Source organism: Galleria mellonella, unplaced genomic scaffold (assembly GCF_026898425.1).
Source record: "Galleria mellonella isolate WM207_F2 unplaced genomic scaffold, CSIRO_AGI_GalMel_v1 utg78, whole genome shotgun sequence".
Classification (NCBI taxonomy): Eukaryota; Metazoa; Arthropoda; class Insecta; order Lepidoptera; family Pyralidae; genus Galleria; species Galleria mellonella.
In genome coordinates, this window is record NW_026442151.1 from 6,646,552 (window position 1) to 6,672,812 (window position 26,261).

The 26,261-nt window shown below is 31.7% G+C and overlaps 4 protein-coding genes across 11 annotated transcripts in view; 1 reads left to right on the plus strand and 3 right to left on the minus strand.

Annotated features, from left to right (window-relative positions):
* Positions 1-281, minus strand: part of LOC113515727 (hemocytin) — a 68,623-nt gene extending 68,342 nt beyond the window's left edge. The window contains exon 1 of the mRNA XM_052901498.1: positions 92-281. Within this exon, the coding sequence (XP_052757458.1) occupies positions 92-183 (92 nt within the window). The 5' untranslated portion in view covers positions 184-281. The remainder of the gene's footprint in view (positions 1-91) is intronic.
* Positions 282-355: 74 nt separating this feature from the next.
* Positions 356-5,329, plus strand: LOC128202183 (uncharacterized). Of its 3 annotated transcripts, none has more exons than XM_052901519.1 (3): positions 356-626; positions 1,443-1,598; positions 4,089-5,329. In XM_052901519.1, exons 1-3 carry the CDS (start codon positions 564-566, stop codon positions 5,127-5,129), a joined length of 1,260 nt encoding a protein of 419 aa, XP_052757479.1. In that variant the 5' UTR covers positions 356-563; the 3' UTR covers positions 5,130-5,329. The 3 variants fall into 3 exon arrangements, with proteins under 3 accessions (XP_052757479.1, XP_052757480.1, XP_052757481.1); XM_052901520.1 differs by having other exon boundaries at positions 356-582; XM_052901521.1 differs by lacking the exon at positions 356-626 and adding an exon at positions 1,273-1,359.
* Positions 5,330-5,784: 455 nt separating this feature from the next.
* Positions 5,785-18,003, minus strand: LOC113513314 (tumor protein p63-regulated gene 1-like protein). Of its 5 annotated transcripts, none has more exons than XM_052901528.1 (6): positions 17,723-18,003; positions 16,381-16,597; positions 15,655-15,831; positions 15,000-15,128; positions 14,127-14,260; positions 5,785-13,488 (listed from the first exon to the last, which is right to left on the minus strand). In XM_052901528.1, exons 1-6 carry the CDS (start codon positions 17,883-17,885, stop codon positions 13,286-13,288), a joined length of 1,023 nt encoding a protein of 340 aa, XP_052757488.1. In that variant the 5' UTR covers positions 17,886-18,003; the 3' UTR covers positions 5,785-13,285. The 5 variants fall into 5 exon arrangements, with proteins under 5 accessions (XP_052757488.1, XP_052757487.1, XP_052757486.1 ...); XM_052901527.1 differs by having other exon boundaries at positions 15,027-15,128; positions 17,684-18,001; XM_052901526.1 differs by having other exon boundaries at positions 15,015-15,128; positions 17,684-18,001.
* Positions 18,004-18,937: 934 nt separating this feature from the next.
* The window catches only part of LOC113510948 (uncharacterized), an 88,488-nt gene continuing 81,164 nt past the window's right edge, over positions 18,938-26,261 (minus strand). For both annotated transcript variants that reach the window (XM_052901522.1, XM_052901523.1), the window contains 2 exons: positions 21,849-21,965; positions 18,938-20,866 (listed from right to left, as the gene is read on the minus strand). In XM_052901522.1, coding sequence (XP_052757482.1) covers positions 20,662-20,866; positions 21,849-21,965 — 322 coding nt within the window. In that variant the 3' untranslated portion in view covers positions 18,938-20,661. The remainder of the gene's footprint in view (positions 20,867-21,848; positions 21,966-26,261) is intronic.

Below are 26,261 nucleotides of genomic sequence, written 5' to 3' on the forward strand. Positions count from 1 at the left end.
ATTAAATCAAAGTTTTTATTTAGATATACGAACAGAGACTAAGTATGTTCTAAGTTGTTACTATGGTTGTTTAAAGGAGGAGTATACTTACGGTTTTCCATCATATGAAGCTGGCACTCCATAGCCAGCGTCACAAAGATATACTGTCAATATCAAAATTAATATTTGAATAACTAAATTCATTTCGAATAAACTTCCACTTAATCCATTTATAAAATAATTAAAACACAGTTGTTGGCCACGATGCCACAAACCGTACTGGTTCCCGAATAGTTATGTGATATTATGTTATCTTTTATTATATTACATAAATAAATCAGGATATTCATATCAATATAATATCCTCTCTAATACTAAATATTATCAGCAATTGCAGGATTTGTTTGGTTCGAATAAAGCATAAATCACATATTTTTTTTATTTTTTTTTCTTTGTATAAAAAGGCGGGAGTTTTTCTAAAAACTTATATTTTATCTATGGTCTAAAGAATTAGTATAATAATATTTTTCGTTTATTAATTTCTATTTTAATAAACAAATTTTCGATATCTTATTTTAATCAGAATGCCGTATACTAGAAATCGTAAGTATAAAAGAAACAGAAGATCTTTACATTCAGTTAAACAAGTAAGTAGCTATTGGCTTTTCATGTAACAGTATGGTATATAGCGATTTATGTTTTATTTTTGATACTGACGAACTCCGTAACATACTTTATAGAAATGAGGTCCAAGGTTCGATTCTCGGTCATATTAATTTAGAAACTGAACATTTCTATTTTACATTCTCAACTAGATAACCTTTAGAAAGTTTAGAGATAAATACTTAATTAATATTTTTGACATAACAACTATAAAAGTACGTTTCTGGCCTTTGATTTTCAAGGGTGGGATATGCAGTACAATTACAGGGTACAGAGTCATAATAGGTTTGTCCTTAGGAATGACAATGTGTAAAGAGTACAACGAGTGTCACAACATGTCCTTGATATCCATAGTGAAGTTTATGTTTATTGGACAACAATTAATATTTCTTATCATGTAGGTTGTTAATTTGTTTGCTATTTTTTAAATCGCATAAAAAATTATGGGAGCATGACAAAGGCATGTTCCTGATACTATTATGTTTGTTTGTATTTAAGTATTTTAAAAGGAGGTATAGTATCTATGTATGAACTTTTTAAATAGTATTTAATCATCAGTTACCAGTATCTAGGTTCTTAAAGATTGACTGTAAGAGATCCCTTTATGGGATAAGTCCGCCATTGTATATTAAATATTTTAATGTATTCAGTATCAATAATGTACAATAAAGTTTTAACAATACAATACACTCTATAGGTATCTCTTATTCATAGTACGTAAGTATAAGCTTTATTTGACTAGATACCGCTGTAATGTCTACTAAACAGACATTTATTATTATTTATTAATTATTTTTTAGAAACAGTTAATAGCTACAAGACTCATGGAGATAAGTTTAAAAGTGGAAAGACATATTTATAATAACAGGCCGATTTCGACAGCGAATGCTATAACATACATGGAAGAAGTGTGTTCATACAAAGCCCATTGTTTGAATGACCCCCGATGTCTACAGGTACTCATTTCTTTTTATTATTATTTTTAAAAAGGAATTTCGCGACTGACTCTTGGCCACAACAGAATATCAGTGTTTTGCTCTTTTGAGGGCAAAGCAGTAAACTGAGTTGTGACCATTTTGTGTTACTCTGGCACACGCATGAAAAAAAAAGGAAATTGTTGTTTTATATATTTTGCTTTTTGTTTTTTTTTTTTTTTGCTTTTTTTGTTTTTCATTCTTTTGTCTCTTTTACTGTATATTATGTGTATGTTTATATTGTAATTTGTGTACTGCTCATGTCTATAGGCGACGGTTACCATTGTCAATTAAGTGGACCGTCAGCATGCCATTCTTAGTTGTATAAAAAAAAACATAAAATTGGTATGATATATAATTATAATAAATTAACTATGAGTAAATTCAGCTCATAACCCTCATCATCGCTTTGACCAGAATTATTCGTCTATCTTAACATGTATATATATATATATATATATATATATATATATATATATATATATATATATATATATATATATATATATTGTATTTAATTGTATTATATATATATATATATATATATATATATATATATATATATAAAATATTATACCAGGCTAGTGTATAGAAAATGTTATACGGCCGTATAACTCTACCAAATATATTGTTTACGAGTAGTAATGTAAAATTTGTCATTGACATATAATAGACATATCAAACTTGTGTATTTTCTATACACTAGCCTGCTATGAATTGAGAAAAATAACAACAAATATATTATATAAGCATAAGAAGAAAGGAGGCAACCATATGATTTACAGTTTTTATTTTCATCATTCCTTTTATGTAATTCCTTGTTCTTAGGTATAACGGGTTCACCATTCCAACTCCATCCATTAAATAAAACTGCAACATATTTTAAAGACATTTCGCCGTTTTTCATTGTGTATGTTGCCGAGAATCAACGTAAGCCTAATAGGTATCCCATATATAAACGAATTAACAATTTTTGACCCAGATTTCTTTAGGAAATTATAAAAAAAATTAATTTTTACTAATGTCGGTTTCGAATTCACTACCAGTATTCTATATAACTGTATAGACTAGACTTTATATTTACATGAACGTTTACTCGGTCATGGTTCCATACAAAACGGGATGCTCGTAGAGGAAAATCTATTGTCGCAAACGCCCCTGCACCGCGCTGCATTCGGAGAAACTGTGGGCGGGATCCATCTAAAACTAGTTACTAACGACAAACAAGAATAGATAAATATATATAATTCTAATAATATTTCTAATAGATACCTATTATCCTATCCTGACAAATTTTATAAATATGACAGTGAGTTTGTTTGTTACCTTATAGCTCCTTAACGGTTTAATCAATCACTATGAAATTTGGTATACACATACTATCAGGGATGGAGAAGGATATAGGTTACTTTTTATTCCAGTTACGCGGACAAAGTCACGTGTAAAAGCTACTTCATATTATGAAAAAGTTTGAATGTTCTACATTCAAATCATTGTCCTGAAGAGTGTCAACAATGTGAGGAGAGTTGTCATAAGCATTACAACATCTGTTCTGTTTTTGCGGTGTCCATTGATCCATTCTCCATGGTGCTATTCATGACTATAGGTGACGGTAACCGGTTTTCATCAGAACCGTCAGCTTAACTTAAATAAGTGCCACAACACAATCACATCCACAAACAGCGGCATAACTCAGGCGACGAGATTGTTCATAATGAAAACTAATACCCCCATTACTAGTAATATACCCAATCTCCTCGTGCCCCCCCCCCCTGGTAACCATCATGCTGAATTTTCAGGTGTATCATCACAATGAGCTATTTTCATCCTCACCTATCATCCGTCATTAGAACCTCGCCGGCGTATACCGTTAACACAGGCAGAATATTAATTCCATTGACATTCATTAAAAAAAAACTTACAACACCCAGATCCGGGCTTGTTCAGAAAAGTTCGATTCCTAAATTGTCCTAATTGAAAATCGAATAAAAGGCATATCTTAATACAAAAGTATAGTAGGAATTATGACTCTAGATGATTGTCGGCTTTTTTTTCTTCACAATGTCGCTGATGCGATCACGCTTTCACGCTGCGTCTTGTTTAGATTCAATCAAATAGGTGACGTGCTGAAAAATGGGAAAGTACTAATTAACCAGTAAGCATGAATTAATGAATGTTCGGCAAAAGTGAAAGTTTATTAAACCTCAATTACCAATAATCACATCATCATCGTCATATCAGCCATTGATTGTTCACTGCTGACTATAGGCCTCCATTGCGGAGTTTCGCCAGTAGTTGCCACGCTTGCCAGACGGGTTAACAACCATAGCCAGGCTTTGGTGATGTTTTAAGAAGGCCACTGCTGTTCATCCCTTGACTATTAAGTTCCCCTAGTGGCCTCTTACGTCACCCACGGGAAAGGAAGGGGTGACCACACAGCCGCACCATACTGACTAATATTTGTCCTAACAGGTTATAGAAAAATTAAAACGATCGATGAATGCAATAATTACTGAGGCAGAAAATTTTCATAATTTAAATGTAAACAAATACGAAATCAATGAAGTCTATTTTAACAATAATCAGGGATACATATCTCCAGTATATTCTATTGTAGACAATGACGAGATGGAAACTATTGTAGTTCTTCAGAATAATATTGATACAATAAAAGATATGCCAGATGAAAATATACACAAAAATGACATGATAATTTTACATTCAGTAACTGATCAAGATGGTAACGTCCAGAACAATTCAAGACAAATTTCGAATGAATTAAATTTTATAGACGATAATATACAAAAACAGCTTTCCATTTTGTCTATAAAAGAAATAGAAGATCCGACACTAACAAATGTAAACTCAAATAACGAAATGTGTTCCCAGAGTATTATTCCTGATAATTTTAAGGATGTTAATGACATCACAGACATAAAAAATACCGAAATAAAAGAGCAAGATAAAACTTTAATAATACATGGATCACACAATAATGTAACATTGAAATCTAGGTCTAAAGTTATTACAGACTTTACAACAAAAGCTATAATTTATAATGTTCCTCAAAATGAAATCGCACATACTGCTACTAACATAAAAACGGCTATTAAAACAACTAATGTTGAAAAGAAAAAGACGATTAAACGGAATAAAGCGAAAATAAATGTAACAAGAAATATAAATAAAAGTGTTAACTCTAAAAAGGGTAAAAAAGTAGAAGGAAATTTTACCAAACCTGTAAAAAAAGTCGTTTCTTTAGCTAATGAAATTCCTACAAAAAGTGTAGTAAAAACAAATGAACCTGAAATATTAAAACAATTAAATCCAGATGAGTATTTAGCTCAGATACACAACAAAACTGTAGAAAATAATTTGTCCTGGTTAGAAAATATACGATACGTACGGCAAGTGGGGGCTGACGAGACTGATCCTAAATTGACGTACTTAAATGAAAGTTTCTGGAATGATTACACGCTGCCTAATGGTTGGAGCGATCAAGAGTTCTTTTGAATATGTACTTATGTATTCCTATATTAAAGATTTCATTTTATTATACAACGGGTTTTTTGATTGTTAACAGGGTCTTTTCATCCTATTGATATTATAAATGCCAAAGTTAACAGTAAATTGATGAATGGATAGACGCATGTTTATTACTCTTTCACGCAAATTGCTAAACGTGTTTGAATGAAATTTGGGACACGGGTATTTTTTTTAGAATACAGGGGGAAAAAGAGCACGCGGCTCACCTGATGGTAAATGACTACCGCCGCCCATGATCACCCACAACACCAACGGCATTACAGGTTTGCTGCCGGCTTTTTAAAAAGAAATATACTCTTTTCTTGAAGGTCATGTTGTCGTATCAGTTCGGAAATACTGTTGCTGGAGTTAATTCCAGAGTGGTTGTGCGTGGAAGAAAGTGCCTTGAAAAACGCACGATGGAAGACCGCCACTCGTCCAGATGATTAGGATGAAACTTTAGTTTATGGCGGGTTGTACGGTGGTGAAAATCAACAGCAGGTATTAATCCGAACAATTCCTCAGAACACTCCCCATGATAAATTTGGTAGAAAATGCACAGAGATGCATCTCTGCGCAGTTTCAGTGGGTCGAGTCGGACAGTAAGGGTATGTTTTATCCTAACTTAAAATAAAACAGAGCATGCCATTTACAAATTTAATAATAATTTGAAATGTTAAGATAATAATAATTTAGTAGATACTCAACTTCAAAAGTTAATATTCTTACATGTTTTACATGTATGGAGATGTAATGTAAATATATTTAGTACATGGAATATTAGGAAAGATGAACTGTCGTTTATACCGTCACCTAGTATACACCCTCATAATCCAATTTAATAACACGTTCGGGTTGCTGTCGAGACTCCTTTTATTCTCTAGTGCCTCAGCGATATTTGCCGAAGCCCGCACAGATAGCTTTGACGCTGTCTGGCGAAAAAAGATGGCTTTATTTTTGTAAAAAAAAAAACACGCGGGAGTGGCAACAGTATCCGGAACATGTTTGTAAATAAATCAAGATAGTCTGGTGCGAATGCTTGCCCAGAGGACTAGATCATTATTAATGATTAAGTACAAACATAGTTTTAAGTAGGTACACGTACTAACAAAAATGGACTCAAAACTGTCTGAAATAAAAAATAATGAACTAGTTTAAATAACGATCGACTTGTAGGTGTACTCTTTAATCTTATTTAGACAAAGTATAAATGAATCTATTGGTAGAATCGTTATCGCTAGCAAGCCTTAGAGATAGACTGATATAGCGATAACCGGCGACTTGTTATTTCTCACGTAAGCAGTATCAATAGATTCGTTTGTACTTTGTCTAAGGAGGCTATATCGATTACAATCCAATTTACTGCCAATGACAATTTTATACCGTACTCTTGAAATTCCACAGTTAGCATTTATAAATTAGGTTAGAATTAATATTACTGATTGCTTTGAAAAATTACAAAAATATTCATAAATTTAATTAAAAATAAGAGTACTAAATAAATCAGTTATAACATTTTATTTCCTTTAATGGCAATGCACAATTGATACCAATTTGAGTGCAATACGTCACAATTCCAAAACCAATCTCTTCGAATTTATTTCAAAGTAGTGTAATTTTTCTTTATAAATTTTCTAATGTCGGCTATCCAGTCTTTTAAAAAAATATTAACGGTATAGTTTCTCATTTTTATTAGTTTACTGCAAATATAATAACATAATATAATTACTTATTTAAAAGTAAATAAAAAAAAACCAGCTAAGTACATTATACATTTAATGTGCATAGTATAGTGTGATTTTATCACATGATTTAATTTATAATAATTATAATCTACCATTATATATTATTTATACGTAAATATAACTTATATAAATCACAATTATTCAATAACTTAAAACTTAACAAATCAATAATAAAATATATGAGTGACTAATAATTATTATATCGTAGACCAAATATTAGTCTTTTAGGCCCATATGAACATATAGCATTTATAATAGGATAGCAGAATATTTATGGTACTATGACACCTAACCATTGACAATTACGATTAAAAAAAAACTTATATCAATTGATACAATAAAAACATAATATTTATTTTTAAAATAAGAATTAGGACTAGTTCAAAGCGTATACATACAAATTTGACAACACATTTTCTTTATATTCAAAGTCCAAAAAATTAAAGCTTAATTTACATTAAATACATAATTTATTTGGCAAATTAATAACATAATGGAATACTTATTTAACAATTGTTAATGCAAAAGCTACATTTCTAATATCTTCATGTCTTTTTTTATATTTAACAGCCGCTAAATGCAGATAAATCGCCCCCCTATTTTGAACGGATGTATCACTCTATAATCTCGCGAGATAAGCGAGAAATAAATGCAAAAATACAATACAATGTATTTGTTAAATACCTTCTTCTGTAAATCAGTATTATTTAGGTTTAAAACTGACGGCCAAAAAATTTAAAAATGTAAGTCAAGGTTTTTTTTTATAATACTATCGTGACAATCAAGAATAAAGTCCGTCTATTGGTAAACGATTACTGTAGTCTATGGTCACCTGTAATATCAAGGGTGTGTTGCCAACTACAAAAAATTTTAATACATTATACTTAATATAAATTTGTGTTGATTTCTACTAAAAAAAATCTTTGATTAGATTAAGGCCTTACAACTAAATAGAAATTAACTCCTCTATATCTTACACTGTTTATACGCTACGATAACCAGTTACTATCAAGAGAACCATATGCTTTTTGGCATCTTCGTTGCATATAAAGAAGAGAGCTAAGTATACGTATAATAAAGATCCATACTTAAAAATAAAAAAAATTCTTAAGAAAGATAAAAATAATTGTTTAAATGTTAATTCAGGCATCGATATACATTTAAAATTTCTTAATTATTTTCTAATTAACATTGTGCATTGATATTGTAAGTAAAGTATTAAGGAAGATAAAAAATAAACAAGAAGCATGGAATCATTTGGCGTTCCATTGTTTCTGCCTACCCTAATGGGAGACAGGCGTGACGGATATGTATGTAGACGACATCTGCATATGGAAGATATTTCAGAAAAAATTATGCAAGGGGTCTTAGTAAGATCAATAAAAGCCACAATTAATATAGTGTTCCACAAATAAAACCAAATTCATTTGTAGCAACATCAGTTATTTCGATTTAAAAACTACATCACTGAACTAATTTTATTGAAATTTCTATGGGATCATATGTCCTGTAAATATATCCTTTCAAATAAAAAAAATAATAACAATTTTCCAAATCGCTTTACAACTGACAGATACACACAGTTAGTGTATTCCAGACAAATTATCATATTGAAGACTAAGCAGCATGGTCTTCGATCTTAGCCTGTTCCACAACTGAACAAACGTAAAATTCCAGACAATTTATCATATTGAAAACTAGGCATCATGGTCTCCGACCTTAGTCTGTTCCACAACTGAACAAACGTAAAATTCCAGACAATTTATCATATTGAAAACTAGGCAGCATGGTCTCCGACCTTAGTCTGTTCCACAACGGAACAAACGTGAAATTCCAGACAATTTATCATATTGAAAACTAGGCAGCATGGTCTCCGACCTTAGTCTGTTCCACAACGGAACAAACGTGAAATACCAGACAATTTATCATATTAAATACTAGGCAGCATGGTCTTCGACCTTAGCCTGTTCCACAACGGAACAAACGTACTAAAAAAAAGGAACAAATGTACTAAAAAAAAAAAGGAACAAACGTACTAAAAAAAAAACAGTTACTGTTAGGCGGTAACTAACAAAAAATACAACAAAATTGCAATTGAATTGGTTAAAAACAATAATTTTTAGAAATTTTGTTTTTGTGTGTTTGTTCTAGTATCACACTAATCTTGCTCCACTAAATAGAATACAGTTTTCATATTTGTATTCTTAAGGCTTTAACATACTAAGATGGTAAATGTTTTATCTTGACACGCTATCTATATAGAAATAGTTTATTTAATTTGTTTAATTGTTTATTAATGCATCGTGAGGTTATAAAGATGTTAATGCATTAATTATTCTCTACATGAACTACCTGAAATTGGTTTCACTACTTCTGAAATTCACGGGTACAAAGTAGTAGGTAAAAAACTGGTGTGCAATAAATGAATAAATAGATAAATATTTATAATAGTTTTAATATTATATTCTATCCGAATAGGGGCGCGTTAATCCTTTCCTTTATAACAACTTACAATGTATTACTTATATACATATAATTTGACGTAACTTCTCTAAACAATGGCTATTTTAAATACAGATTTTCATATGTATTTACAAGAAATTAATTGAATTGTAAAAAAAATTAAAATGGGTAATACGTAAGATTGTAAATAAATTCATAGTGTAAGATATAAAACGAGTATCTCTTGCGAATCCTAAATGTTGACTGGTAGATAATGCCTATAGCATTAAACCCGCCTTTTATACCACATTTTATTAATCAACATATTATTGAAGGTAAAAGTGAGTTTGTTTGTTACCTTATAACGCATTAACAACTTAACTGACCTATGAAATCACTATGAACTTTGATATATACATACTATATGTGATGGAGAAGTATATAGGCTACTTTTTATCCCGATAAGTAAACATGTCACGCGGCCGAAGTCGTAGGTAAAAGCTAGTATTTAATAATTTGAATTTTGAATCAAATATATGATAATACACATTTTTTTTTAATTTACACAGATCTTATTTACAAGCATAACAGAAAAATTAATAACATGAATAGTAGATTACTGCAGCGGCCAGCAACTGAGGCATTGATGGACGAACGTGCAAATGTGGGCCGAGGTGTAGCCGAGGCACACATACGTGAGTCCATCAATGCCTAGTTGTGGCCAAGGCTTGTATAGTACTTTTCTCAAACAATGAGTGGAAATCAAAAACACAATTTTTCTTTTTAAGTTCAATGACGAATAACGAACAATAATAATTTTTCACGCGCCATAATGTTCCTTTGTTTTTTTTCAATAACAAGCTTTCTATTTGCAAGCCATTTCGAAATTTAAATAAAACCTTTTATTAGTTACCTCCTTGGTAGCCATGTTTCGTGTAAAAGGTCATTCCATATTTAAATTACAGGACAGATATGAGTTACATAGTAATTTATCTGGCCGCAAAACACGACAGATATGGATTTTCATACAACTTTTGCCGGCCGCTGCCCGCATGTATCTTGCCAGTACGGCAATTTCGATTTATCTCGAAGAAGATTGTCAAAATAATGCTCACATTTCCAAGCATGTTTGAGAAAATAGAATTTACTTCATGAATAAATAGACAAGTATGATTTCATTTTATATTAAATATAAGTATATCAATATTATAAAAGATTATGCTATTCTTTGGTAAATATTGCAAAAACGATATCTCAACAGTGCCAAAAAAATGATATTACTAATTCTTTAAAATCACTCACTTTAATTTTAGATTTATAACATAAAGGTAGATGCGACGGGATACAAACCTCGTATCTCTGGATTATCTGAGCCTAGTAAGTTCTCAGTTTCGCCAGGGAAGGAATATAACACAGTAAAAGCTCTAGTTACCCCATCAATAAGGTAACTGTGAAAAAAAAATACGAGCCACTTATACAGCGGCGATAGCATTTGACAACATACTTTAGGCTTATTTGCAATAAGATCCAATTTAAATTTTAAAATTTCAGATAATGTGAGATGTGAATAAACATTTTGAAATATTTTAAAACAATTTAACTGTACTTGGTGTTATTTTGCGGAAGTCCATATCACTGGTTAGTAGATTTTTTTTTTGTTTAATTCCACTACCATTAGTATCTATCTATCTATCAATAATGCGACTGTCACCACTCGAAGATTGACTACTATTATTATTGCCAGAAATTCTACAGCCTTCCATATTAGCCATCAATCTCCGACCGCCATTCCGTCCACGCTATCTCTCTCTTATAAAGGTTAAGACTATATGTTAGATACGAGAAGAGCACGTTTCGTGTTTCATTAAGCCGATGCGGTCAGTTGTGAAACTAGAACAGTTGTTACAGTTTCCATGGAGCAGTTCAGAGTCGTGATTTTTTGTAATCTGCTACGTTCCGATATATATTCCTCAGCATGAATCATTCACCACGTATGTAGAGGCCGACACTATGAATAATACACATTCGAAACAACACGATATTTAAAGCTCTTATTTGAAATTACACCTTATTTCAATGCAACAATATTTAATATAGTCTAGCGCGTACGATACTATAAGAAACTTATTAACATAATTAGACATATGACTATTTATTAATGATTCTAATTTTTATGTGCGATAAAATCAACAGTGACATAATGATAATTAAATAATGATAAATAAAATTAAGAATGTAATTAATGGCATTAATTTCAATAGGTGCAAGAGACAACAATTTTTACACACAACCGATTCAGTTGTGTGTAAAAAAGTGTCAATGCAAAGGGCAAATTATAAATAACTTTATTCCTTGATACAATAGATCATATTTTTGTATGTATTTTTATGGGAATGTTAGTTGAAACATTTTGGCCAGAATAACCTAGTTACATACGCAAAGAATATTTAGAATCAATTGAAATTAAAAAAATATACTTTTTTAGTAGCTAAATATTTGAAAAAAATTAGAAAAAAAATAACAATTCGTTCAAACAGATATGATATGAACTTTTACACAAAAATGATTCAATCGAATTATGGCCTCAACATAAAAAAAAAATTTAGATACTCGAAACTATTTCATACAAAACTCTAAAAACTCCACAGACATTCCAATAGTACTTAGCACAGAATCAATTAGTCCATATATTTGATCAAATATCAGAAGTTAATTGAGGAAAATGTGTTCATAATTAGTACATTTAACATTTTACAACTCGTTCCACTTATCGCAGGCTAAAAGTCTATGAAGGTTAATTTCGTTTAAGTATATAGAAATAGAGCATAAAACAGTTTGAATCTATTATATGTAGACACGAAATTTTTATCAACTAAGAACGTCCACTACAACAAAGACATGTAGGCATTACTTTCGTTTACGATTCTTTGTACCATAAAAAGGCCATATTCGAATAGCAGGCTGACTTTGAACAATCGAATTGGAATCAATCGAATGGAATCACATCGAATCGACATCAAATGGAAGTCGGCCCGCTGAACACTCCTGTCATATGGACAGCTCTATTTTCACCCATAAACTCTTCTCATTTTTATACAAACTATCGGCAACAAAAGTATTTGAACACAATCAAATGTCAACCTTATTAATAATGCAATAAAATTTCTTTTAATTCACTATTTGTGTTATGATTTCTGGATGTAACTTCATTATATCGACTATTTAATATTATTCAAAATACTTGTACTTCATCTTCAGGAGTATTTGAAAATCCAACATTTTATCAACCGTTAATTGTTCATTGGTGGAAACAGGCCTCCTCCTTGGGGGGGGTTTGCCAATAGCTACCACGCTTGGCAGTTGGGCTTTTTCTAATGAATGATAATAAAATGATAAACCCGCCTGCGCTATCGGTATACACTGGTGGGGCACCAGTGAGGGATGATAGGTGAGGATGAAAAAGCAGGTCAGTTAGCCCATCGTGATGAATACACTTAGGATTCAGTACGATGGTTGGCAAGGGAAATCACGTGGAGGTCAACTTGACAGAGTATATTGCTAGCAATGTACCAGGTAGCTGGCAGTTGGGCTGGCAAACGCAGTTAGGTTAGGTGGCGCTTTAAAAGGCTGCCCATTTCTCGACCCTTAAATTCCCTTTTACGACACACACAGGAAAGTCTTCTTTTCCCGTGGATGTCGTAAGAGGCGATTAACGGTATCCTATTTCATTCCGGGGCCAAACAGCTAAATAAATATTAATATTATTTAAAAAATAAAGCGTAATATTTTCAAACACGCCAGATTAATTTCTGAAACATTTTAATAAAGACAGTGGGATAAAATACAAGTATTTTGAATAATAGCATATAGTCTGTATTGTTCACCTATCTATGTAGCAGACCGTGTAGTGCTCCAATCACTATTAACAACTGCGACAGTGGCGCCGCCCTACCGACATTAAAAACTAAACTTCCCTCTGACCTTGAAGAAGCCCATACTAGTTTTGTTATGCAGCAGCGATGTAACACCCACGTAGCTCTGTATCACCACCGGTGAATGGTGGATGCAGCACGCTGATGAAGGCATGGCTTCTATGGCTCTTTGAAGTTTTTGAGCAAATATCTCCATATCGAAAGGTGCCTTTTCCTCGGGACCGCCATCTTGAAAATTGAAAATATTTTATGGTTTCTAGTGTTTTAACCGACTTCAAAAAAGGAGAAGGTTCTATTTTCTTACTGTATTTTTTTTATGTATGTCGATCGATTTCTCCGTTAATTGTAGACCGAAATGAATACAAAATTCTTTTTGTATTCGAAAAAGTAGTTTATATTACTACTCAATAAGGGTATAAGCCAATGTGATTAGACGAAACTCTTAGTTAAAGTGGGGTATGGGTGTTTAGGGTATACCCGTAGGCGATAAATAATTTTAAGCAATATTGCATTTAAAATTGTTCCAAAATTAATTTTTCTCGCAAATTTGTAGGTAAATCTTTTTTTTTTTTCATTAATAAAAAGGAAAGAAAGAAAGAAATATTTTTATTTAAGTAAACTTAGATTTAAAGTATTTTTGAATAACGATTTTTTTTCATTACCACACATTCGGAACTCAATTACAACCAAATTTTGTAAGAGCCAATTATTGTTTTACTTATGTTATTAATTTACACTTAATTAAAAAAAAAATTAAGAAATTAAATGCTAAGAATAAAAAATCTAGACTGTAATACAAAAAAATTTCAACAACATTTAGGGTTGTCAAATGAACCATAAATTCAATCAAAAGTTAGATATAGTACCTTTATGCCAGTAAATGGGATGTGAAGCAAACGTCAGAAAAGGTACGTCCTGGCTGAAGGGGTTCCACACAGTCTTCAGAGGCAGGGGCTCCCCTTTGTTCCACATTAGGCGGACGCCGCGTAAGTTCCGCTCCCTTGAATCGAAGCGTAGAAATTAGAAATCTAGAATTAATTTTTATATAGTTTAAACAAGCACAAAATATTATCTAACTACTATATATTTTCTTCATATTCCTTTGTATATTAGGCAGAAGAAAATAAAAAAAAACTGTTATTTAAGTATAAAATGACAACTCTAATTAAATAAAAAAAAAAAAATACTAAACAAGCAAACTACCTTTAGCTGTAATAGTTTTCACCTGTATATAAAAAATAAACTTTATTATTCTTATTGCTTTTTATAATGAATAATTTTTTTTTTATTTGAGCCTAAAGCGTGTGACATGAATAGTATAATTTGGCATATGTTTACAATGTGCAATTAAGCATAATTACGAGAAAGTAGTTATTAAAGACAAATATTGCCATTTTTTAATATTGCCCATTGCCATGAACTATACAAATATTAGGCATCCAATTAATGTTACAATAGACAGATTAAAAAAAAAGCGATTAAAATTACGAATATAAAACTTATTAGAATTTTAATTTAGGTAACATTATTTACAAACTGCAAACTGTATGCGTGTGTGTGCACGCGCGCCTTTTAGTTTGCGTGTGTTGCGTATGTGTATTCGTGTATGTGTGCGTGTTCGTGTGCATGTGCGTGCGCGTGTGAGTATAGATAAAGTGAGTGACAGTCTATGGATAGTCCTCAAAGCTTGCAAAACTAAAAGTGATATTTGAACATGCATCTACAGCAACGGAAGGTACCTAGGTTCAAAATACTTGGGATCGAACAGTTTAGTGTCCTCGTTGCTGGAGCTAGGCCTCCTGCACAGGCGGTCTATGACGCAGTCTTTGACTACCGTCGACACACCGGTGGCGATGCCGTTAAGTCGACTGCAGGGGAGGGGCAATATCTCAGTACCATTCTTACTTAATATAATAAAATTGCAACTAGATGGTGTCTGTATATGGCAACTTCAAGCCAAGAAAAAATTTGAGAGGTCTTAATAATAAAATACTAATAGAGGCCAAGAGATTACTCTTTATTAAATATTATTAAATTTTGTCTGTCTGCATGTTTGTTTCGGTATCACGCAAAAACTACTGCATCAATTTGGATGCAGTTTTCATAGTTATGTCCTTGAAGACCTAACTTAAAAAATCTATCAAAATTGCAAAGCATGTTGGAATCAAATTATTTATTAATTAAATTATTTTCAGGAAAACCAAATTTAAACAGTTAATTGTATGATAGTTAATAATAAACAACTATCCATAATATGAAATTGTGAAGGAAGTTATAGTAGCTACATATCAATAATAAGATTAAATATGGACCTTAAGGACAGAATGACAAAGTAAAAAATCATTTGAAAATATATCCTATATTGCAATAAAAAAATTCAAAAATAACACTTACGGTACTAAAGATGATGGTGGATATACCAACTCTCCAATAACTATGGTGTCTAAATCATCTAGATATGTCTTCTTGAAGTCCAATTGTTTCATAGCAATAAAGTCATATTTTATAGTCATTACTAGTCTGGAAGTAAGGAGTACAATTCGCTCCTTTTCATTGTCCCATAAGGTTATTCTGAAATCATATCATATGGCTGTATTTATTAACTAGCCATTCTCATTCTGTCTCTAAAATTGTTGCAAAAATTTAGAATTCTATAAATTTGTACAAAAGTCGTTTGCTTGGGTACCTCTGTTCCATTCGTGTTTCTACCGTGAAGCAGTTGTTTGCATGGGTGTGTTTCGGTTTAAAGGGTGGGATACAGTGTGAATTTACAGGGTACAGAGATAACACCTGTGTCCTCAGGAATGGCAATGCATGGGGGGGTATCATGGGCAAAACAGTATACTCTGTTATGTCCATGGTACTGCTCATGTCTATAAGCAACGGTTAAAGTATAATATCATTCTTTAATTATCTATAATTTTATTTTAAAAATAGGTTTAACTATTAATATAGATAAAATTTGCTAAAATTTAACATGACATTATCTGACTGTTATGCAGTACAAAGTTTTTCAGGATTACTAGTACTGCATAAAACACAATGACATGGAACTAAATTATTCATATATAAAGTATGAATTTTAAAATAGGAATTGATAAATGGTAAAATATAACATACTCAGTCAATAACCATGAACCCAAATATTCCCCGTCTTCAGGGAACAACAATGCAGTTATACATTCCTGGATTGCATTTTCCACGACTCCCTTACGGAATGTGAAGAAATCTTTAATATTTTCACTATTAAATGGCACATCGTAGCGAGGGTATACAGTTTGTACTGATTCTGAGGAAGCAGCTGCTCCCTCGGTCCTTCGTTCTTCTGTTCTTGCATCTAAGATTAAAATTTATTATTATTATTTATTAATCAGCAATATATTAATAATAATTATTATTAATATATGGCTGATTAATATTGGTACTTCAATAAAATGATCAGCCTCATCATATCAACTGTCACTCAATCTGCTGCTGAACACAGGCTTTCTCCTGTGGAGAGGGAGGATTGTCACTAATTGCAACACTTGACAGGCAGATTGGCAACTGCAGTTAGGTTTCGGTGATGTTTTTAGAGTCATATTTTTCAATAGTTGCTGTTATAAATTTATGATTCAACATATTTTTTTAATTTATATGTTAATTTAATAACTATTTATCAAACATTAGTGCATTGATATAAATATTAATAGTAATAACTACTTATTTAAATGTATTAATATGTCTAAGGCCCTAGTTTTGGATGGTTAGAGCTATAATACTGCATTGCAGTACACATAGGATTAGTACGTAAGTTTTTTTTGATGGGTGAAAATGGTATAGTAACCCCGCCTGCGCTAACGGGATACACTGGCAGAGCACCAGTGAAGGGTGATAGATGAGAATGAAAACAGGCCAGTTAGTCATCATGATATATTCATCAGGAATTAACCATGATAGTTTCCAGGAAGAACCATGAGGAAGTCGACCTGGTTGGGTATATTGCTAGCAATGGGATTTTCAGTCTCCATTACTAACAATCCCTGTCCCGCCCCTAGTACCTAGGTTAGCCTAGGGTTTCCCCAATAAAGGGATTTTGCCTGTAATTACCACACTTAGCAGGTATGTTGGCAACTGCAGTTAGGCTTTTGGTGATGTTTTCTCTCGACTAATAAGTTTCCTTTAGTCGTCTCTTACGACACACACGAGAAAAGATGTGGCCAATATTATATTGGGATCATACGATAGTTTTATTATTGTACATAGAAATAATTGAATTTTTAAAACCTAAAATTTTACATTCATTCAACCAGGTACGTTCACAAGTTAGAAGATATTACTTATCAAATTTAATTATAACATATCTATCCATTTTAATATTGCTAAATAACACAACTAAGTGTCCACTGATTGGCATTTCGGGTATATGTTATTAAACGCTCACCAGCAAAAGATGATGTGGATGATGATAAAGAATCGGCACCTGATAGAACAGAAGAATTAGCATTTGATTTTGTTTTATTTCTATTCACTCTTTCTGCAGTATTGTTTTGACTGTTTTCCGCATTCTCTGCATTGATATTATCCGACGATAATTGTAAGGTACCGCCGCGAAACTCCAAATCATCGTCTAGTAAATCACTCATTATTTACAATAATAGATTTGTTACTTTTTCTGTAAGTTTTGTTGATTTGCGTAAATAATCGACCGATTGGAGTCTCCAATGTTTGCTTTGTAGTTTGCATTCCACTGCGACTGATAACAAAACGTCAACGTCAATGTCAAATAGAGACGAGCAGAATTTATATTATTGTGATAAAAATAAAGTCAATATCGGGAAATATCTATATTCTCAAATTCAAATATTTATTCATTCTCCACAATACTGTATATACACAAATTATTTATCTAAGAATACTCAGTGTATATATTGTGGAGGCTGATGGCTGAAACAGGGAAATCTGTGCCACTATGCAACTACTTCCGGATAATTTGTAACAATATAAGTAAATAACATTCCAAAAATAAATTATTCAACGTTAACTATCGTTGTGTGCGTGTGTGCGTTGCGTTGTGTGCCAGAACAAATGTACAGACAGACAGACGTAATTGTTAAAAATTGTTATTTTGGCTTCTATTATTCTTATTAAGGCTCCGCATATTACTTTTTCGTATGTGTACTTGTTCTATGTTAGATATTTATTTATGAACTATAAAATTGTATATTGTCTATTACAATTTTATTATATATACTTTGCTTCATAAATATACTTTGATTTATATCTCGATTAATATATATTTTATTCTTTTGGCAAATTACATACGTACTCTTTTTGTAAAGTTATTTCAATGATTGTTATACACTTATTAGATAGTTAAACTGACTTGAATGTTTGACACATCGCGGTGGATTCTGAAATTTCTCATTCAAATGTATCTCTTAAATTTTAAATTATTGTTTTATGGGCCATCATAAACGAAATTTATAATATGTTTTACTTAAATCTGTTATAAATTTAGGTAATATTGCTCTTTAACGAAATTTTTATTACATTTAGCTTTAATATAAAATTTTGATTCTAGAAAAATTGTCTCGGAATTTGCGTCAGTATATCATACAACTGAAGACTATTATTGTACTTATTTATGCAAGTAAATCCTGGATAAATTAATTAGTAATAATAATACACAAATAAATAAATTTAGGTAATTTATTTTATAAAAAATATCTAAATACATTATTATCACTTTACGAAAAATTTCCAGATTTGATGTATTACGCAAACATTATTATTATGGCAAAATATGTAAGGCACTTACTGTATTGAAGTCTACAAAATGTAGGTAAATAAAGAGGCAGATTTTTAATAAGGTAAGTAACCGTATACTTGCTATTTCACTATATTACAAAATTTTACTAAATTTAAATTAAAAAACTTAAGATGACTTACAATATTCTAGATCTGTACAATATTTAAAAAGAGAATGGCTACATTGAGTATAATTAAAGTACATTTGTTAAGGTTTCGTTCCTATATCGCTGGCCATGGATGCGAACATAGCTTGCTATAGTTGGAGTAAGGGGCACTTTTATGCCTGTGCTATTAAATACGACCTACATTTTCCATTATAACATCATTTCGAAATTATCTCAAAAATTAATAATATTAGTATGGCTTTGTCTAATTTTTATTCTATTTTTTTTTAATTCGGTAAATAATAATATAAAAAATACAGCTTTTTCTTTCGTTTAATCACTTCAATTATTTACAAGTAAGATTAATATATTTGTATTAATTTGTTTACTATTATAGATTTACAATATATATTCTTATTGAATAGATATATAATGCAGTGTTATATACATTTATTTGTCAATAGCATCGAATTACTTGACGCAATATGTCTACAATGTAGTCAGCGTGCACTAGGTGTATGGATGCGGACAAAATATCCATTAAAGTATCATGACTATAAATATATTATAGGAGATGGAAAAAAAGATAAATGGAAAAAAAAGCATGTAAAATTAAAATTGGAACATTTCATAATAAAAAATTGCTACGTAAATATTTTCTCTATATCTTGAGCACATTTTTTCCATCATACACCATTGTATGACCAAATATTGCCACTAAAAGTATTATATCTGAACTAGCACTAAAGTTGTTTAAGAAGACACTTGTTTTATATTTTAATAAATCTGCCTTGAAGTCTAAAGTCTATATAAATTATTTTAAACGGCTAATAAAAATATTTTTGCCTAATTATTACAGTTCAGATATTTTGCTCCTAGTGGATACTATATACTATACGTGGATGCATATATATATATATATATATATATATATATATATATATATATATATATATATATATATATAATATTTTCCATCTAAATATATTACATAGACATAATTAGATGATGGGTACAAAATTTGCCTGCATTGTTACATTGTTATAATTCTCTTTCGATAAATAAACTTGCACTTAAACGAATTATTAAAAATGTTAAATTATTAGATTTTTTATTGATAAAATAGTTATTTTACTGATTAGGAAAATAAAAACTAAATAAAAAAATAGAAAAAGATAGGATCGTTGTTTAAAAAATGGGACTAATATGTATTAATAACTAGAGTTCTAATGTATATAATTTACATGGTATAGATTTTCATATATGGAACGTATTCTCATGATACCATCATCATGGCAAAAAAGCATAGAGTACGCTTGCCATGATGCTCGCTTTTTGGTGAGAGGTAACTGTTTATTTACATTACCATTTTAACACCACATACGCGTTACTAATCTCAAAAACTAACTTTTGTACATTATTTTTAAAGAAAGCAAAAAGTACACAACGTACTTTCTTTTGGGTTTCAATTTTTAGTTAGTCTAAATTTAACACAAGCGCGGTCTTATTTCGAACTAATAGAGTGGTAAAAAACCCTGTCGAGTGAAACGTGATTCTCGGGTCTCATTTTAGTGAATCGGCCGTATTGTTCCTCGTAGCACCTGCACCGGTGGCTGGGACACTTGGGCGGGTACACGATGCACTGGTCCATACAGTACACGTCGGCACCGTCACGACCTTCCAACTCTCCGATAGCTTCACACACTTGTCTAGAATTTAATAATATAAATTAATTGTCACAATGCTCAATAATTTGTATATAACTACATATGTATATGTCTATCTCTTATTTGGGTGTAGAGAAATAAAACTATTTCAATCCGGAGTAGACTTTGTTTCACAAAAAAGTATTTTTTTATTTTTTCTTTCTCTTTCTCTTTTGTCTTGTTTTTGTGCTCCGTATATATATTTAAATGTATGTTATGTATTTTATATATTTATTATATATTAATTTAACTAACTTGTATGTATGATTATTTCCGTAAGTTTTTTTAACACGAATATTTTAAGTAACATCAGATATATTAATTACAATTTCTATTTCTATTCGTAGGTAATAATGCTATCTTAAATCTATGCAAATCTATATAAAATAACAGAATACAAAACGATTAACTAGGACTTAACAACTATAAATTACGATATATACAAATAATGTCGCGAACAAGTAGTTTATCAATTCAGTGGTTTAGTTTATAAATAAAAATTATTGATTTACTGTATATACTCACGGTAGAGTCGGTTTTTTGTAACATAAGACGTGTAAAGTTCCAAGTGAACATTACGTAAACATTATTTATTTTATACCAGAGGGAGACTTTGTACAAAAGTCGATTGCTTGGGTACCTCTGTCCCATTCGTGTTTCAACCGTAAAGCAGTTGTGTTTACATGGCTGTGTTTCGGTTTGAAGGGTGGGATATGGCGTGAATTTACTGGGTACAGAGGAATAACACCTGAGTCCTCAGGAATGGCAACGCATGGGGGTATCATGGGCGAAACAGTATACTCTGTTATGTCCATGGTACTGCTCATGTCTATAGGCGACGGTTACCACTTTTTATCAGGTGAGCCGTCAGCTTGTTTGCCATTCTAAGTTGTATAAAAAAAAAAATTATATGTGATAAATATTTTAAATTGGTACTTTACTCCTCCAAATAATTTCATTTCCACTGAGTGAGTCAAATACTTACGGGCACTGGCACAAGGCCACAGGACAGTTGGGCGGGTACCGGAGACAGTTCGTTTGGCACCAGCTCAGCATGCCGGGGATTACGCGGAAGCTTTCAGTCGGCACGCAAACCTGATCCCTGGAAAATCACGAATGATACAGGAATTACCAACAGCAATCATGGAATGTTCTAGATACATCTTATTCTGGACTAGCGACTTGCATCAGTTCCGCATAGGTAGATGGAAAGGTAAATTACTAATAGATACATATATATGTATCCCATCCTAAAATATTGGGTGGCACAGGTTATAAATACAAGAGCGTCATGACCGCTAATTTACTAATATAGGTTAAGTAAATTTGTAACTGACAGGATGGGCCTTATATTGTCTAAATAAATAATTAATAATTATTATATATTATATAATAGATTAAATACAGCCAATATTACTATCTGATATTGTAGCTGTGATTATTTCTTGTAATTGTTTATATTTATAATAAGTTTACTATGGTAATCTTTTGGAGGACAGAATAAAGAGTATCTATCTATCTATATATGAAAGTATTCTAAATGGATTAAGTATTTTTGAGCTTAAGTAACAAATAAAAATCAAATATTTCATTCACAATATTCATTTAGATTTGTCTCATAAAAGTTAAATTTGAATTCTAATCGAATCTGTCAGTCAGTTAGTCAGTGTAATTAAAACGAGGAAATACGTACATATATATATACATATACATATATATATATATATATATATATATATACTTAAAAACTAAAATACAGATGCTTAGGTATACCTAATTATAGATATGAAACAATTAATCATCATATCAGGTATTATCTATCCACTGCAGAACTTAGGCCTTCCCCATAAGGGTAATTGTGCCAAGAGGTGCCACGCTTGGCAGACGGATTGGCAACCACAGTTAAGCTTTTGGTAATATTTTAAGAGAGTCGCTGCTGCCCAACTCTGGTCCATTAAATTATCTTTATCGCATCTTACGATACTCATGGTAAAAGAAGGGTTAGCCCATTCTATGCCGGGACCACACGGCTATTAGATTTGCCTCATAAAAGTTAAATCTGAATTTGAATATTTAATTTAAACAATAAAATACGTTTATATACTCAAAAATTAAAATACGAGTACTTAGGTATACCTAATTATAGATTTAGAACTATCAATATTTGTACATAAATTGTTAAAAAAATTTCGTCCATTTTTACAATTTAAAAACACATTATAATTTATAAAAACTTTTCATAAATACATAGTAGTTAAAATCAGTTGGTTACAAAATGAAATATTATCACGACTATAATCTCTAATAGGGGTAGTCAGAGGCATTTATTGACAGTTATCGTTGTGCTGAACATAACACTCGTAATGTTTACGTTTTACTAAAAGCGAACGGAAATCTTATTTCAATTGATAAATTTATTCTTGCTGCTTTCTTCTGTATACATAGCGTAACCTGAAATGACGTTAAAAAAAGAGAGTTTCTGAAATTAATATCTCTTGATATTGTATATTATATATTTGTAATTAATAAGGGCTTACCTTATACATAATCATAATGTTTTAGTTGGTTGGTCGCTAAACAAAATTGGACACGAAATACTAGGTGGCGCTAAAATTGAAACTTGTGTTTTTTTGACATAATTATTTTTAAATAATTTCATAAGCCAGAAAACAAAGAAATTTTGCCCCAAATTGTTTATAATTACATAATAATTAACAAAAAGCATAAATCTTGATTCTAGCGCCATGTCATACAAAATATTAGTATTTCGTATCTTATTTTGTTTAGTTAAGGATTTACTACAGAAGCGTATACACATTGTAAAATGGCGTCGCTACTTGGACTCAGGTCGTATTAAAACAATAACATTGAAATATTATCAGACATTGTATTCGATTATTTAAATTAGCTAATATACCATAGAGTCAGATAATTTTAATATTAAAACATAATTTCGATTACAAATAAACGAAACTAAAGTCTTTTGAAGAGTATAGTTTGTGTTTTTCTAATCCAAGTTAAAAATATCAAATGCAATATCTGATTACAGGTTAGACACAACAAATTGTTCTGTACAAGGATTATGATACCAGAATCGGTTTCTTCTAGTAAATTATGTTCGTGTGTGTTAGTGTCACACATACTCTTTTCTGTTTTTTTTTTTCTTTCGCAGACAGTATTTTTTTTTATGGGTGAAAATGGTATGGTAACCCCGCCTGCGCTAACGGGATACGCTGGCGGAGCACCAGTGAAGGGTGATAGATGAGAATGAAAACAGGCCAGTTAGTCCATCATGATGAATTCATCAGGAATTAACCATGATAGTTTCTAGGGAGAACAGCGAGGAGGTCGATCTGGTTGGATATATTGCTAGCAATGGGATTCTCAGTCTCCATTACTAACAATCCCTTTCCCCCTTCGCAGACAGTATTAGGGGCATGATCGACAACGGCTAGGGTTTCAAGTGACATTAGTACGCAGACACCAATATTTTAATCATATATAATTGATGTTTGTAGTTTTGACTGAACAACGGAACTGCGCCGTTAGGAAACTGAATCCTTTAACTTCTCCAATTGAATTAGCTATTATCCATTCTTCTCCAGTGAATAAATGTTCTCTTAGCTCATCAGTTACCTCCGATAACGTTTTGTTAGGAGCATCATCAAACGTTTGCCCAGGTGGCAACATATAGACTAAGACCGGGCTTATTCTCAAGATATCGTGTAAGACGCGTCTATAGCAACAAATGTGAATACGTCAATGCCAAAAAAGTAAAACTTAAAGCATCAGAGATATTTTTTTATATAACACAGAGAGCAAACGAGCATGCGGCCTTCTTGATGGTAAGTGATCATTGCCACCAATGGGCACCTGCAACTCCAAAGGCATTGCACGTGTACTGCTAGCTATTAAGGAAAAGGAGTATGCTCTTTTCTTTTGACTTTGTTTTGTCCAAACATCTTTTTCACAGTTAACTTCTTCCACTCTTGAGATTTAAATTTAGAACTTTTGTTACTTGCCTATAAGTATCTGTGCAATCGTTGCACTGAGGTAGTTTAAAGGTCACTAGTTCGAAAGGATGTGTGGACTGTATATACGGATTGAATGATTGTATCTAAATGATCCTCGTCCAAATTAGTGAGTAATAGAAGCTCCACCAACCTTAAGGCTCACGTTCAACACAGATGTACAAAGCACAGCTGGTAAACACGCACGGCGATCCACTAACAATTTGGAGTAGCAGCCTCTCAATGATGGACAGGAGAACACTCTTATTTATACCGAACACGGTATTGTGTACTGTGAAACGTTCACACTTTACTTGAATCAGTAGAGGAGGCGTTCACGGGCGCTCTGCCAGGCGTTCACCAAACAAGTGTCATCGCAATATCCACTGATGCCACAAAATTGATGGAACAAAATGTGTGATTACCCACCAATATTGGATAAGGATCGAACAGTATCATATTAAACATCTTGGAAAATTAGATTCAATTAGAGTAAAGTTAGATACATTAGGTTAGGTTAGATACATTACTTAACACATAAACTAAGTAAATAAACATAAACAAACACAAACACATACTAATCTAAACATTGCAATTTATACAGTTCACACTTGTCAGTTAGTCACATAACTATACTACATTTTAAACAACACGAAATTAGACTAGTGTCTAAAACGTTCAAATTATGAGCGGCTCTAGAGATAACGAAATCGGATTGTTTCTTTTCAATGTTCCTACTTTGTTACAATACATATATACATATAATAAATATAAATATTTTTTCTTCTATACAATATTAAGTATATATATATATAAGACAGCGGGTATCTATTGATCTCAATATTCCGAGGAGACGCCACTGCTGAGCACTATTGACTTCATTTATAACAATATATCCAGTTAGAATTTTTTAATGGGTGAAAATGGAATGGTGACCCCGTCTACACTATCGGTATACACTTACAGGGTACCAGTGAAGGGTGATAAGTGAGGATGAAGGCAGGTTAATTGAACAAGAATTAATCACTATGGTTTCCAGGTGGTTCCCCCCCGCGGAGATCGACCTGACAGGGTGTATTGCTAGCATTGGGGCTGTTAAATCTCATCACTAACAATCTCTTTCCCCACCCAGTCGGGATGGCCTCTACTTGGTTTACCCTGGAAACCATTATGCTTAACTTCTGGGGGATTCGTCATGACACCAACAGGCTGACTGGACTAGCTTAACTGTCACTGACCTTTGGTATCCCTCTAGCATATACTGGTAGCGCAGGCGTGACAACCATTCCATTTTTATTAAAAAAATTACCATGCGAATAAAGTCGAGGATATTACATAAAATCATCATCTTTCTACCTTTACCCCAATTTTTTACTTATATTTGGAAT